This window comes from Squalius cephalus (assembly GCF_949319135.1).
Source record: "Squalius cephalus genome assembly, chromosome: 25".
In the NCBI taxonomy this organism is placed as follows: Eukaryota; Metazoa; Chordata; class Actinopteri; order Cypriniformes; family Leuciscidae; genus Squalius; species Squalius cephalus.
In genome coordinates, this window is record NC_137146.1 from 3999735 (window position 1) to 4015777 (window position 16043).

Sequence of the window (16043 nt, forward strand, 5' to 3'; positions counted from 1 at the left end):
TTGTCAACCCAGTGCGGCAGCCGGCAGACCATGGCAGGCTACATTAGCGTGCTCATTGGCTGCCTCAGCAGCAACTGCTGCAGCCTATCAGTGAGCTCCGTGTGACATCGCGCCCTCCACACCCCTCTAACCATCAGGATGGGTGTGGCCAGCGTGTATATAAGGAAGGCTCACAGGCTGAGAATCTGGTTTTCACAGTCTGCAGCGCAAAAGCTCGTGGCGCGACACGGCAGGTTACGCAATACTTGTTCCCTCTTCTAGAGAGAACCGAGGTTACATTAGGTAACCGAGTACGTTCTCTTACGAGAGGTTCTCTCGTATTGCGTAAGTTGCTTACGCTACGGGAACCCATTGTCAACGCCGTGCGCGCCGAGCATCCAGTGCATGAATCCCAGGGAACCGGGGAAAAACCACATGCTGGAGCTGGTGGCCAGTCGGAGAAACGGGCCAGCACATGTAACAAGCACTTCATATAACATAAAGCGGCACCGCCGGTCTATGTATCAATATAGGCAGTGCGGCCAGCAGCGCGGGCCAGCACAGTACACAAGCACATCATAGGGGAAAATGGAAACGGTCCATGTGTAGAGATAATAAAAGAATCCCAGCGCAACTGTGAGGGACAGGCGGCCAGCGGCACAGGCCAGCACAGGTACACAGACGCGTTATGGGGATAAATAGACAGCGCGGCATAGCCGGTCTGTGTATAGAAGAATTCTTCCCTTGGTGCTATATACCAGAAATATTAACAGTACTCGAACGTAGTCTGCACATGAGCAACTGGGCAGAGCATATGTATCACTTAAACTGATAGAAGTTTGGCCTGCAAGGCAGGAACTTCCAGGTTATAAAACCTCACAAATGTAGATGGGGAGGCCCAGCCCGCCGCCATACAAACATCGTGAATGGAAATCCCGCTGGACCAAGCCCACGACGAGGCCATGCCTCTAGTGGAGTGGGCCCTGATACCCATGGGGCACTGTAGGTGTTTGGAGGCGTATGCTACTGCGATCGCGTCCACCATCCACCTGGACAGGCTCTGTTTCGAGGCGGTGAGACCTTTGGTGCACCCTCCGAACGAAACAAAGAGCTGCTCGGAACACCTAAAGGCAGCGGAGCGCGTGATGTAGACTCTCAGCACCCTGACGGGGCATAAGAGGTTGTCACTGTCCTCGCTATCGGACGTTGGCAGAGCCGACAGGGAGATGACTTGCGCTCTAAAGGGGGTACCAATCGCTTTGGGGATGTAACCGTGTCTCGGTTTGAGGATGACTTTGGAGTCATTCGGACCAAACTCAAGACATGCGGGGCTAACAGATAGCGCATGTAGATCACCCACGCGTTTTACTGAAGACAGAGCTATCAGAAAAACGGTTTTGAGCGAAAGGTATTTCAAATCCACAGAGCAAAGCGGTTCAAAGGGAAAAGCCTTTAGGGCCTCCAGGACCAAGGACAGATCCCACATAGGAACCGAGGGGGGCCGCAGGGGATTCATCCGTCTAGCTCCTCTGAGGAAACGGATGATGAGCTCATTCCTTCTTAATGCACAGCCGCGCGTCGTCTCCGCGAACGCTGCAATAGCCGCCACATACACTTTGAGCGTGGAAGGGGACCTGCCTCTTGTAGCTGTTGTGCGTGGATCCGAGCTCTTAGTAGCGCACCATTTAGAGAACACAGACCATTTAGACGCGTAGAGCCTTCTCGTGGAAGGAGCTCTAGACTGCGTGATCGTGTTTACGACCCCTTCTGGCAGGACAGCGGGTATCCGTTGATTATCCACGCATGCAGAGACCAACGCTCTGGATAGGGATGCCAGATCGATCCACCGGCCTGAGAGAGGAGATCCTTTCTCACCGGGATCGGCCATGGGGCTAAGTGCGACAGCCTCACTAGCTCTGGGTACCAGATTTGGTTCTCCCATCGTGGGAATATGAGGAGCACTGGAAGATGCATTTCCCTGATCCTCCTGATGACCTGTGGTAACAGGGAGACCGGGGGGAAAGCATACAGCGGGAGGCTGGGCCAGGTTTGGGCCAGCGCGTCCTCGCTTTTTTAGAAGAACGTCGGGCAGTGAGCATGTCTTTTGACGCAAAGAGGTCGACTTCTGCCCTGCCAAACAGGCGCCAGAGTGACTGGACTGTCTGGGGGTGCAGAGACCATTCCCCCGGGGGAATGGTGTCTCTGGACAGTCTGTCTGGGCCGACGTTCAGGTGGCCTGGCACGTGCGCGGCTCTCAGCGAGCGCAATGAGTGATGAGCCCATACGAGAAGGCGTTCTGTCAGTTTGCAGAGGTTTCTGGATCTGACACCGCCCTGCCGGTTCACATAGGACACCACAGACATGTTGTCCGAGCGGACTAGCACATGGTGATCCCGTATGTGTGGGAGGAAGCGCTTGAGCGCGTTCTCGACCGCTATCATCTCCAAACAGTTTATGTGGAGGCATTTCTCCTGGTCTGACCACAGGCCAAAGACCGGTTTGCCCTCGAAAAGAGCGCCCCAACCTAAGTTGGACACATCCGTCGAGATAACTTTGCGGTACGAGACGGACCCATTGTCACTCCCCGCTGGTACCAGTCGGCCGCTAACCAGGGCTTCAGTGCTGAAAACGCAGCTTTGAGTCACTCTGATTCGAATGCCGCCGGAAGCCCAGGCTCTGTGAGGCACTCGGGCTTTTAACCAGCTTTGCAGCGGGCGTATACGCAGTAGACCCAGCTGAAGTACTGCTGCAGCTGAGGCCATACAGCCCAGCATCCTCTGAAATGTCTTGAGAGGTGCGGTGCTGCCCGGCTGGAACGACGCGGCCAGGCGTCGGATACAGCGTGCGTGCTGTGTCGACAAGCGGGCCGTCATTGCCACAGAGTCCAGTTCCAAACCCAGAAAAGAGGTTGACTGACTGGGCAGAAATGAGCTCTTGGTCCAGTTGACCGTGAGACCCAGGCTTTCCAGGTGGCTGAGAAGCACTGTTCTGTGAGCGATGAGCTCTTCCTCTGACTGTGCCAGAATCAGCCAATCGTCCAAATAGTTCAAAATTCGCATCCCCTGACCTCTCAGGGGAGCGAGAGCCGTGTCCATGCACTTCGTGAATGTACGAGGTGCTAAAGACAGGCCGAACGGCAGGACGGTGTACTGATATACCTGACCGTCGAAGGCGAATCTCAAGAATGGCCTGTGACGGAGTATTATCTGGATCTGAAAGTAAGCGTCTTTCAGATCGAGGGAGATAAACCAGTCCCTCGGGCGAATCTGCGCGAGGATCTGCCTGGTTGTGAGCATTTTGAACGGCTTTTTCGTAAGAGCTTTGTTCAAATATCTCCGATCCAAAATCGGTCTGAAAGCTCCATCCTTTTTGGGAACGAGAAAATAACGTCTGTAAAAGCCTGACTCGCTCAGGGAAGGCGGTACCGGTTCTATAGCCCCTTTGCACAGAAGTGTCGCTATTTCTGCCCGAAGTAGATGTGCTACTTCCCCATTCACTTTCGTCTCGGTTCGCGCTTCAAAGCGCGGGGGACAGCGAGCGAACTGCAGAGTATAGCCCTTTTTACTGTGCTCAGCACCAATTCTGACGCGCCTTGAATAGCTTTCCACGCTTTCACGTGTGCAGCTAGGGGGAGAATGGCCTCCGGGCTCTGATTGCCGCGTATCGTGAGGCGCGAGGGCGGCGTCGGGGCGAAATGTTTGTTAGTATGTGTGAGCGCTCGAGGGCGGGCACAGAACTTACATTTGAAACATGACCGGTAGTGAGAGGCCGTGTAACAGAGCGGACAGTGAGTAGGTGTGGGCACGGGGGGGGGGTGGACACGTGACCTACTTCTAACACTAAAGCGGCTTTTGCCCACTTTAAGAGAGTGGGCTCTGTGAGAGACACGGGATTTATGGTGCTTGTGTGCAGGGGTGAACACAGAAACGTGGGCACATTCACTACACTTGAAACACATGTGGCGTGAGCCGTGCAACCAGACATTATACTCTTTTGAGATTTCTCTGGGGTGCCATAAAACGGTGTTTAGGTGCAGGCGAGCGGATTGTACAACGCGCTCATTGGCTGCAAAATATCATCTACAGTCACCTTTTTAAGGGGACTGACAGAGCGAAATGCTTTGAAGACTCATATGTTTAGACGCTCATAAATACTCAAGTACCATGAGTAGTTGTGGGCACTGTTTGTGGGCACGTTCCTACATTTAACACTCGAGCGGCTAAAAGGATCATTTTTTGGCTTCAGATCTCGAGAAAAGAGAACTTTCCCGTAGCGTAAGCAACTTACGCAATACGAGAGAACCTCTCGTAAGAGAACGTGTCAGCGCCTTATTACATTGTCTGCTATATATTTGCCTCTTATTTATTAAATACAGGTAATTGGTTGTAAAACATTGATCAAAATTAAGATACAATTTGTACAAAATGAAAATCTTTTAAAAAGAGACTTTCTACAAAACAAAAATCATGTTTTACCAACTCCATATCTTTCTCATGCTGCATGCTCACTGCATGCTCACTTTCATAATCAACATTTATTAAATTAAAAAAACATAATGACTTCACATATTTTCCAACCCAGCCCTCGGCCCTGTTGCAACGGTCGTTGTTTAGGTACCTTAAACGCGCACGTACAGTCTCGGAGTCATCGCTGCAACCAGGAGATGAAGAGCTGAGATCCACATAGCACATCTTCGTCTCTGCCACCCCAGGATGCTAGCGCGGCTAGCGCGACCAGCGCCGTTGCTAGGAGGGCGCCAGCGCCTCTGCCTCGCGAGTGGATGATAGCCCTGAAGACGCCTAGCAATGATATACCTTTAGTGGTAGTATACCTTTAGTTAAGTTATACCTTAAGAGTCTTCGTAGCGCGATAAGTTATCGGAAACGCAGCCCAGGTATGATGCGTAATGGAGATTCCAAAACGCTCTTCTTTGGTCAGAACCATGGAGAGCGATCGCGGATAGGTCCCATCGAAACTTTTTACAATGCAACAAAATATTTAAAGAGCATCAAGCTATTAAAATCTATATTATGTATACGCACAGATAATATAACAGTATAGGCCTATTAGTCAGTAATTTTTATTTGGTTAAACAGTGATTGGATAAGGTTTTTAATTTAACGTTTTTAATTTAAGGCCCACCCACAATAGGTCTAGCCAATCCACAACTGGAATCCTGGCGCTGTGCCTTAGCGCTTAAGTAAATTTAAAATTGAAAAAAAATTGTCTGGCCAATCCGATGCCCCTGCACACGTGGGGCCCCTAGGCTGCAGCCTACGCAAGCCTGTGCATTAATCTACGGCACACCTATAATAAGTGTTTATATTCGGACTATTTTATGTTGGTTCGGGACTTCGGGTCATACCGCAGCGGAGTAGCCCAGTACCTGCGCGACTCATCACAGACATTAACAGAGAGAAGTAGATCCGGCAAAAATGTTCTTCCGCAAGACGCGTGCATGTAGTTTTGTTTATTAACAGGCTAGAGCGGCAAAAGTTACGGACAGCAGCTTTAAAGTAAAACCTAAAACATGTTTTAAGATATTTATTAAGTATTTCTCCGAGATCTTACACCAATGGTCAGTATTGTGCACTAAACGTTACCCTCATGTACAGCCATCCTCTGATCACCACAGGACAGTTGGGGTCTCTTTTTGCCGCTTGACATCTCTTTCCAAACGTCTGCACTTTGTCGTGACTTTGCACATATCTAATCACACAAACATGGGGTCATTGGGTTTGAAACATTCTACCTGTGTTTGTGTAAAAATGTGATTCACCTTGTCTCTGATTGGCAGAAAGGAGACTGTGGCGCAGCGCTGCTGGAGGCCTGACTGACTCTGTCCTGATCCTCCATCCTAGAGACAATAGCAATCATCAACTAGATTAAAAAGGTCCGCGAGACAAACTTTAAGTTGGCTTGAGAAAGCCGGACCAGAAAGTTTGAAGAAGTAAAATAGTTTGGAGTTTAAAGTAGTTTGAAATTTAAATTAGTTTGAAGTTTAAATTAGCTTAAAGTTTAAATTAGTTTAAAGTTAAAATTTAAATTAGTTTGAAGTTTAAATTAGCTTAAAGTTTAAATTAGTTTATAGTTTAAAGTAGTTTAAAGTTAAAGAGTTGTTGGGGGTTTTCTAGTGAATTGCTAAGGTGTTCTGGGTGGTTGCTAGGCAGTTTCTAGGGTGTTTTGGGTGGTTGCTATGGTGTTGCTAGGCGGTTGCTAAGGTATTTTGGGTGGTTGCTAGGCAGTTGCTAGGGTGTTCTGGGTGGTTGCTAGGGTGTTGCTAGGTGGTTGCTAGGGTGTTCTGGGTGGTTGCTATGCTGTTGCAAGGTGGTTGCTAGAATGTTTTGGGTGGTTGCTAGGCGGTTGCTAGGGTGTTCTGGGTGGTTGCTAGGGTGTTGCTAAGCGGTTGCTAGGTTATTTGGGGTGGTTGCTAGGGTGTTGCTAGGCGGTTGCTAGGGTGTTTTGGCTGGTTGCTATAGTGTTGCTAGGCGGTTGCTAGGGTGTTCTGGGTGGTTGCTATGGTGTTACTAGGTGGTTGGTAGTTGTCACAGATGGTTACTATGTAGTCTTTATAGAGTTCTTAGCATGATCTTGGCATGATTTAGCATTTAACTAATTGCTATTAGCATGTAGCTATTCACTGCTAGCATGTGTAACATGTTGGAAGTGCTGTTTGCTAGCATGAGTCAAAAGAGCCAAACCTCATTTCTATACGATGTTCTGATACAGAGATATAGGTCTTACAAAACGGTTGCTAGGGTACTCGAGTTTGGTTGCTATGGAGTTGCTTGGGAGCTGGAAGATTTAAATTTAAGAAGTTTAAAGTGGTTTGAAGTTTAAAGTAGTTTAAAGTAGTTTGAAGTTTATGACAGATAGATAGATAAATAAGTTGGATAGATAGACACACACATACACACACACTAACTCGCTCACACACTCACTCAGACACACACACTCAGAGTTTATGAGTTTAGAGTTTATAAGTGTATAAATTGAAGAGTTTATAAGTGTAAGAGTTTTTGAGTTTAGAGTTTATAAGTTTAAATGAGTTTAAGAGTTCAGAGTTTATAAGTTTAAATGAGTTAAAGAGTTCAGAGTTTATTAATTTATGAGTTTAAGAGTTAAACTCATAAGTCTATGAATTCATGAGTTTATAAGTTAATTAGTTTATAAGTGTTTATAGTTTAACTTTAGAGTTTATTAGAGTTTTTTTTTCTTTAGAGTCTCAATGGCTCATATAGTATATAGAACAGTTTGGTTTAGTCTTCAAGGTGTTTAGATTAAAATTTTTGTCGGTTGGTGAGTTTGAATCTGGACTTGAATTTTTTAGAACTCCCCAATAATTCAATGGGAGTTTTTCCAAGTTTTGATCGGCATTTTTAGGAAAACCGTAAGTCCGATCAATTAGAAAAGATATAGCATACCGAGTCAGAATAGGCTGAAGGTCTGAGCCGAGTTTGGAGTAGAGTTAAAGCTCTAGGCTGCATTAAAGCTGTAAATTTCAGAGTAAGAAGAAGAAGAAGAAGAAGAAGAACTAGAATATACATTTCCTTGAAGAAAATGTGAAGTGGTGCTTGCAGTGGCAAAACTCGCCACTCGGTTGCTAGGATGTTGTACATGATTGCATACGATCCAACAATCATGTCTGTACGATGTTGTGGAGCTGAAATAAGGCTTCTATATGTTGCAATATGGTTGCTAGGTGTCTGTAAACGGTTGCTAGGGTGTGAATACAAAGTTACCATGGTGAAATTTACAGACTATTTCCCAACCAAAACAAAAGAGCCAACCCCATCTCTATATGATGTTCTGATGCAGAGACATGGGTCTTGATAAACGGTTGCTAGGGTCCTCTGTTTGGTTGACAGGGAGTGACTTGGCAGGTGCCAATCATGAAACTCCAAAGGCTGCTTGTCAGTATGAATGATTTAAACCAACTCCCATGCCTCTGTGACATTCAGAATGGAAGATAACCCTCTTTGAATTTTGGTTGCTAGGGTACTCTGTTTGGTTGCTAGGGAGTGGCTTGGCAGCTGCCAATCACAAAACTTCAAAGGCTGCTGGTCAGTATGAATGATATAAAACAACTCCCATGCCTCTGTGACATTCAGAATGGAAGATATCCCTCTGGTTGTGGTTGTGTTGCTATAAGTGGTTGCTGGGTTGTTCTGAGTGGTTGTGAGTGTCGCTATATGTTGCATAAGCGGTTGCTGGGTTGCAGAATCATGCAGCTCTAGTTGTCAGTGTTGCTATGCAGTTTCTGTGGTGTTTTAAGTGGTTGTGAGTGTGTTGCTTTGTAGGTGCTGGCAACATGTACTTTAACAATGAACAAGTTTTTACTGTAGCATTTTTATTTTTTTTTTAATATTTGTACAGTCAAGTATTAATGCAAGAATGTGGATGTGGACACTGAGTATTCAAGGTGTAGGAGTGTGTGTGAGTGTCTAAGAAATGGTTGTATAATGTCTGTTGTGCAGCACACATACAAATAGAGTCTGTGCAAAACAAAGCATGAACTGTTAGAGGCCTATTTTGGAGGGAATATTTTGTATTAAAACATTCATTAAAATGTTTATCTTTTTCTTAACATTCTTCTAAAGAACGATTTACATTCCCGAAAGAGAATGTTCTTAAAAATCATCGTTAATAACCTCTTAAAGTTTGGATAGTTTATTTGTTGTTTAATATAGTTAATGTTTGTGGAAAGGGTGCGATACCACTGTTATTGTGCCGTGTCTGGATAAAACTTTATTGTAGGTGGTAAAATTGAAAAGATCTCTCATAGAACACCTGGGGTTTACTGCAGAAATTAGTTTTCACGATTCTACGTTTGCTGCCAAATAATTTTTCAGATCCAGACTGTACTGTCATTTTGTAAGTAAAGAAATCTGATATTTGTGTTCAGATGGTGTCAGTAATTATATGCACGAGTTGCTCGCTATCGTTCTGATATAAGCATCAGCTCGGCAGCAAGAGACCAACAACAGTAGCGGTCTTTATAGAAACAGACAGAGGACAGCAAAATGAAAATTGTAAGGCTAATCAGACAAAATATGCATCAAAGTCATTACTGTACACCTGCATTACGTGTGTCTGCACTCACTCGCACTGAATTCCACATTTGAGTGAATTCAGACGCCCCTAAACCTACCCATCACGTGAGTTTAGACAAATCGTTCAAATTCGTACGAGTGAGGTCGTACGAATTCGTACGAATTAGCCAATTTTCCATCACTCGTCGAATTCGTACGAATTGGTCGTGAGATAGCGTTGGACAGCCAGAGACACTACTATTTGTGTCATGTTCCAGTCATGTTGTGAATAGGATTAAGAAACTTTTTTTATATATATATTATCAATGTTGAAAACTCAATGTTGTACTGCTTCATATTTTTGTGGAAACAGTGTTGCATGTCAGGATTCTTTGATGGATAAAAAGTTAAAAATAACAGCATTTATTTGAAAAATACATCTTTTGGAACATTATAAATGTTTTATGGTCACTTAAGATCATTTTAATGTGTCCCTGCTGAATAAAAATTACGCTGACCTAAAACCTTAACCCATAAAACCTTTTTTATTTTTTTTTAAATTGATTATTAATATCATTTGCTGAATTTTTTAGGTGTTCAGATTTTAAAAAACTATCACATACGGCAAAAAAAAATCTGATTTCTGTTGCCAAGCCATAAAGATTGCTGTACTATGATAACTATTTTCATTAACAGTGTGTAGTACATTGGTTAAATAAGGACACAAGAAGAAAAGAATAAAGTGATTTCTTGTACCTGGTCTGTTTTCGGTACCCGACAGCAACTTCCAGCGTCATGGTGTTTTCAGCATCTCTCCCTCTGAGAAACAAACGCTCAGCACAGACCCTGCGGAGGCTCAATCCCTCTTTCATCCCTTTAACACTGAATCCTCTGTTTCTTTTCCCCGCTTCACTCTCAGCTCACACTCTCTTTCTCTTCTGATGTCTGTAAAGTGACATTTAGCTTCATCTCTGCCAGTAAAGGACTGAAAAATCACAAATCAAATCTAATATCTCAGATTCTTCTCCTGGACAGCAATGAGAAGTACATGGAAACAGAGCAAATGGAGACTTTTTCTAAAGTCTGCTTTTTTTCTAAGAAAAAGATGCTGGTAGATATTTTTTGTTTGTTTGTTTGTTTGCTGGGAGACATTTGTCGTCTCTAGTTTCGGAAGAGATCTCAAAAATGACTAAGTGAATATGATATCTCTATATGCTACATTTGTCATAAAACATGATTGTATTGATCTGGTAAGTTATAGGGAAATGCTAGCATTACATTAAAAAAACAAAAACAAGGCTAAGATTTTTGGATTAAAATTTATGTGAATATGCTATTTCTGAAATGCTACTTATCTCTTTTTCATCATTTTAAATAAACTTCTAGCTTTTCTGCAGTCCTGTGGTGTTACTCTATAGTATAGAGTGTGGAGAACAAGTATTTGATACACTGCCGATTTTGCAGGTTTTCCTACTTACAAAGCATGTAGAGGTCTGTAATTTTTATCATATAGGTACACTTCAACTGTGAGAGACGGAATCTAAAACAAAAATCCAGAAAATCACATTGTATGATTTTTAAATAATTAATTTGCATTTGATTAAAATCGGCAGTGTGTCAAATACTTGTTCTCCCCACTGTAAATACAAGTGTACAGGCTTCATGTAGTCTCTCATTAAATTAATCCATAACAGTATTCTGCAAATGGAAAACTACATTCAGTAACTGCAAAACTGCATGCATAATAATAAAAAAAAGATGACTGGGAGGCTCATACGTGAATCTGGGCTGAACCCAATCTGCAAATAAATACTCGAGACACTTCTAGTCACAACTATCTGTGAGACAAACATCTGACCTGACCTGATCTACTCTCTGATAACACCTGTTGAACATCGTAAGTACTTGTTGCTTGAACCTTTTGTGTCTCTTTTATGTGATTGAACACTTAGTGATAAACTGTTGTAATTTAATATTAAAAACAATGAAACTGTGAAGAATTTGTCTGCTAAAAGGAGTAATGGATTTTCCTTTGCACTTTTTTCCTCCAGACCTGCAAGATGTTGCTTTTATTTTTCTGTCTGCTTTCTCTGAAAGCAGTGGCAACTGAAGGTACCGCATTTTACATTTTACACAGTTTCACGGATTGGCATAAGCAGGATTTTGTGTGTCTAGTAAAAGATGGTTTATGTTGTGTTTTGTCTTGCAGTGGGTCTTGGTGGTAAAGTGCTTCTGTTTCCAACTAAGACTAACAACAGCTTTGTTAAACTCACTCCTGAAAAGCCACTGAGTCTCTCAGCGTTTACTCTCTGCATGCGTGTGGCGATGGAGCTCCAGGGCGAGAGGGAGATCATTCTGTTCGCCTACCGAACACCCGAGTACGACGAGCTCAACGTGTGGAGGGAGAAAGATGGCAACTTATCCTTGTATATTCAGTCTAGTCACGATGCAGCGCTTTTCCGCCTGCCTCCTCTCTCCACGTTCCAGACTCACCTGTGCGTCACCTGGGCCTCTGCGACTGGGCTTGCTGCTTTTTGGGTGGATGGACGGCGCAGTGTGTTCAAGCTCTATAGGAAAGGTTACTCGGTTCGTCCTGGCGGCACCGTTCTGCTCGGCCAGGACCCTGATTCAGATGTGAGTTCCTTTGACGCAGAGCAGAGCTTTGTAGGTGAAATTACAGATGTGTGCATGTGGGATCATGTTCTCCTAAGCCGTCAGATCAAGGCGTTGCATTTAAAACAGGAAGGGTTTCTGACGAAGGGAAACGTGTTTGACTGGAACACCATCAAATATGAGACCAGAGGAAATGTTATAGTGGTTGAAAATAAGTGATGCAGATCTGATTCCTCCACACAGTTGTGTCAGTCTTTATGATATGTTTTAATGAGTTACAAAGCTGTGAAGGCTAACCAATAAATTCTCAGCATCACAACTACAGTGTCTGTGCATCATTTGGAAGAAAGAGCTGAATGTTGAAAAAGGGGTTTTAGTGGTCTATGTGTTCAATTTGCATTTTACAGAACCAGTCAAAAGTGTGGACACTATTTTTAATGTTTTTGAAACAAGTCTCTTACGCTCAGAGACTGCATTTATTTGATCAAAAATACAGAAAAAAACCCTAATATTGTGAAATATTATTACAATTTAAAATAATGGTATTCTCTTAATTTACTTTTAAAATATAATTTATTCCTGTGATCAAAGCTGAATTTTTTTAGCATCATTACTCCAGTCTTCAGTGTCACATGATCCTTCAGAAATCATTCTAACAGGAGAAAATTAATTTAAAAAAAATTCCCGTAATAATGACTTGGTTTCTCATTATAATGACTTATTTTCTTGTAATAATAACTTGTAGTAATAATAAGAAACTTTAAATAATATAATAAATGATATATAATAAATATAATATAATAATAATAATAATAATAATAAGATATAATAATAATAAATGTTAAACAATATTTTTTTTTCTGGGGGAAAAAGTAGGGCCTAATTGGTGAATTTTTACTGAAGTAGGACCTCTAAAGGATTCACAGTTATGTTGATAATTTGATTATTTTGTCCTGGAAAAAAAAGAAAGACAAACAAATCGCAATAATTTCATTCTCTTTTTGCTCTCCAGATAGACTATTATAAGTAAGTTACACTACAGCTTGTTCAGAACAACGCCACAGACCTAATAAAGGGACATATCGGCCATTTGAAAATAGCTTCATTGGTAAATATCTCAGATTGCAGGTGTTTTGGGCTCTAAATTATTGGAAAAAAATACCATTATATATATTTTCTCTTTTGGTAATGTGTTTTTGACAACATTATTAACTCATCTCTCATAAACACCTGCACTGGATTATCTAGTTTATGTCCTTTACTCGACCCTCCAACATCAGAAAAGCTTCACTTCTACTGATGTCACTGTATATGATTGTTCACATAATTCATAATCTGATCCACTGCTGCTGTCTGGTGTTCACATGCAGGCGGTGCATCGTGAGAAACACAGACTCATGGCTTGAGGAATGGAAGTCTGCATTCATATAAAGTTCCAACATCACATTATTAAACCACAAACAAAACTATATGAAAACCATCAAATAAATTCCAAGAACCTTCACCGAAATATTCTGATATTTGAACACAATTTTAGCTCTTGTGACATTAAAAAGGAAAAGACTGAGAGAACATTTTGCTTTCTCAAATCGCATTAAAGAGAGTTTTGTTGTATTGTGCAAAAGGTTATGTATTGTCTTTAGATCATTTTATAAATTCAACTCTGTGTGCATGTTTGGCTATTGATGGAGTGCATCTGTTTATTTGATTGACAGAGAGAAAGTACAGAGGAAGAGAGATTTGAAAACATCTTTGTGTCTGTTCTGGGTCTCATGATTGTGACTCTTCACACAGCCTCTTTTGTTGGTTTGTGTGAGGTGATGTCATCACGGTGCAAGGAGGGAAGCGACTCAGCAGTGACTCTTCACTCACACACTCTTCTGCCTAACAGTGAGTATTCTGATGCTTTACATTTGTGCATTTCATTTATATATCATAGAAAAACTGAAAGACTATTCAAACTTGATGCTTTTTATGCTTTGTGATCAGAAATGTTGGTCACACTACTTAAAACCTATATAATGCATTATAAAATGATTTTAATGCATTAATTATGCCTTGTATTGCACCTTATAATGCACTGTATGATCTCATGAATAATTGTAACCACAGTTATTATACGTTATAATGCTTATCTGTTCATTGAACAAACCTTTAGAAAGTATAATGCATTCAAAACATGATAAACAACCAATTTCAAATGTTACAAGAAATCTGCAAATATTCTAATGCATTATAATTATATATGAAAAGATAAAATGCATTATACATCAATGCTTTAAGTGTTACTGAAATGTTAAAATACAGTTGATAATAATAATAATGCATTTTATTGACAGGATAAAGAAATGTCATTTTTCACCACAATTATATAAAAAAATATACTGATTTATTTTTTGCATTGTGACAATTTCAGGACAATTAAACATTTACTTTGATGCAACAACAAAAAATCCCTCAAAATTTGTTTTCATTTAAACAAGTATAAATTATACATGATAAATAATAAACATTTCACATTAAAATAAGGAATTTTTGGGAGTAATGTGTTTGTCACAACAATGTCGCAATGCAAAAAAAAAGTATGGACTTTTTATTCAATTTTGGGTAACGCTTTAAAATAAGGTTTCATTAGTTAACTACATTAGTTAACAACACTTCTACATTTGTTAATCTCATTTAATGTTAATTTCAACATTTATTTATACATTATTAAAATCAAAAGTGATATTTGTTAACATTAGTTATTCCACTCTGAACTGATGAACTGTTGTATTTTTATTAACTAATGTTAACAAAGATTTATACTGTAACAAATGTATTGCTAATCGTTAGTCAATGTTAGTTAATACATGTTAACAAATGAAGAGTTCAGATGCAAAAACCTCTAAATGCCACCTGAAATTTTCTTCTAGAATGATCATTTTTATCAAGCTCGTATATTTACAATAATGTTCAATAATTTCACTTAAATGGCAATTAATAGGTAATTTTCATTGCCATTTAAGTGAAATTACTGAACTTAAATATACAAGCTTGATAAAAATGATCATTCTAGGAGGAAATTTCAGATGGCACTTAGAGGCTTTTGCATCTGAACTCTTCAAATGGAACCTTATTGTAAAGTGTTAGCTAATTTCAGGATGAAATATGTAATTTCTTGATGCTTAACCCATAGATAATTTACAAGAATATAGAATTAAAGCACTAACAGGCTTATGCCAAACTCTATAAGACAATAATTTGAATATTTGCATTTCTTGTATGATTCCTCAGACCTGCAGCACGATGTTGGGGCCAGTGGTGTTACTCTCCTGTCTGCTCTCTCTGACACGAGCTGCGACTGAAGGTGTGTTAGATTAAGAGCGGAGTTTGTGCTTGCTTAGTGTGTGTGTGTGTGTTTCAGTGGTGTTTTTGTGTCTCACAGTGGGTCTCGGTGGTAAAGTGCTTCTGTTCCCGTACGAGACAGATTTCAGCTTTGTTGAACTCACACCTAAAAAGCCTCTTGGCCTGTCAGCGTTTACTCTCTGCATGCGTGTGGCGACGGAGCTCCAGGGCGAGCGGCAGATCATTCTCTTCGCCTACCGCACACCCGACTACGACGAGCTCAACGTGTGGAGGGAGAAAGATGGCCGCGTGTCCTTCTATCTCAGAGGTGACGGGGCGTTTTTCCACCTGCCTCCTCTCTCCAGCTTCAGGACGCACCTGTGCCTCGCCTGGTCCTCTCACACCGGGCTCACGGCCTTCTGGGTGGACGGACGGCGCAGTGCGTTCCAGCTGTATAAGCCGGGTCACAGCATCCGTGCGCAGGGCACTGCTATACTGGGCCAGGACCCAGATAAACACCTGGGGGACTTCGAGACGGTGCAGAGTTTCGCCGGCGAGCTCACGGACCTGAACATGTGGGACTACGTCCTCACCGGAAACCAGATTAAAGCGCTGTACTTCAACCAGGCGCAGCGCGTGCCGAAGGCTAACGTGTTCGAGTGGAGCACCATTGAATATGAGATTAAGGGAAACGTGCTAGTCGTGCAAGATGATTGATTATAGATGTTTTCCACATGTTGATATTACAAAATAGTTTGTGGATTTAAGAACTTTTTTTGTTTATTTAATTTGATCATTTAGTTTGGAATGATGATGAGTGAATCGATGGCTGAAAATGTTATTTAAATGTGAAATAATACATTCATAAGTCATAACTCAGAAATACATAAGGCTATTAAGTCAAGAAGATCATTAAGCGTACAGTAGGGGAGACCGGGTATGGTTGTAACACTTTTTCCTAGAATGCGCAAACCTTTATACAAAGTACCCACATTTGTTCACTACAATAGGCACCAATTCAAACGTCTGTAAGAATATCACATTTACGAGTTGATGTCAAATACATGCTGTGCCGGGGTACGTTTGGAAGAC

General features: G+C 41.8%; 3 protein-coding genes and 1 long non-coding RNA gene across 4 annotated transcripts in view; 2 read left to right on the forward strand and 2 right to left on the reverse strand.

Annotated features, from left to right (window-relative positions):
• The window catches only part of LOC307153392 (pleckstrin homology domain-containing family A member 7-like), a 32472-nt gene extending 22543 nt beyond the window's left edge, over positions 1-9929 (reverse strand). The window contains exons 1-3 of the mRNA XM_079862830.1: positions 9768-9929; positions 5759-5836; positions 5583-5688 (exon numbers count right to left, since the gene is read on the reverse strand). Of these exons, the coding sequence (XP_079718956.1) occupies positions 5583-5688; positions 5759-5836; positions 9768-9883 (300 nt within the window). The 5' untranslated portion in view covers positions 9884-9929. The remainder of the gene's footprint in view (positions 1-5582; positions 5689-5758; positions 5837-9767) is intronic.
• The window catches only part of LOC307153405, a 169809-nt gene that overhangs the window by 122473 nt on the left and 31293 nt on the right, over positions 1-16043 (reverse strand). The window lies entirely within an intron of this gene.
• LOC307153769 (C-reactive protein-like) lies at positions 10845-11941 on the forward strand. The gene is made up of 3 exons (XM_079863416.1): positions 10845-10908; positions 11063-11123; positions 11221-11941. Exons 2-3 carry the CDS (start codon positions 11072-11074, stop codon positions 11841-11843), a joined length of 675 nt encoding a protein of 224 aa, XP_079719542.1. The 5' UTR covers positions 10845-10908; positions 11063-11071; the 3' UTR covers positions 11844-11941.
• The window catches only part of LOC307153385 (C-reactive protein-like), a 1810-nt gene continuing 663 nt past the window's right edge, over positions 14897-16043 (forward strand). The window contains exons 1-2 of the mRNA XM_079862824.1: positions 14897-14973; positions 15052-16043. The exon at positions 15052-16043 is cut by the window's right edge and continues 663 nt beyond it. Of these exons, the coding sequence (XP_079718950.1) occupies positions 14913-14973; positions 15052-15668 (678 nt within the window). The 5' untranslated portion in view covers positions 14897-14912 and the 3' untranslated portion in view covers positions 15669-16043. The remainder of the gene's footprint in view (positions 14974-15051) is intronic.

Excerpts from the sequence above, each read along its gene's own strand:
- LOC307153769 (XM_079863416.1), top strand. The coding sequence starts at position 11,072 with ATGTTGCTTTTATTTTTCTGTCTGCTTTCTCTGAAAGCAGTGGCAACT. Across the intron at positions 11,124-11,220 it reads GAAAGCAGTGGCAACTGAAG|TGGGTCTTGGTGGTAAAGTG; the intron begins GTACCGCATTTT and ends TTTGTCTTGCAG.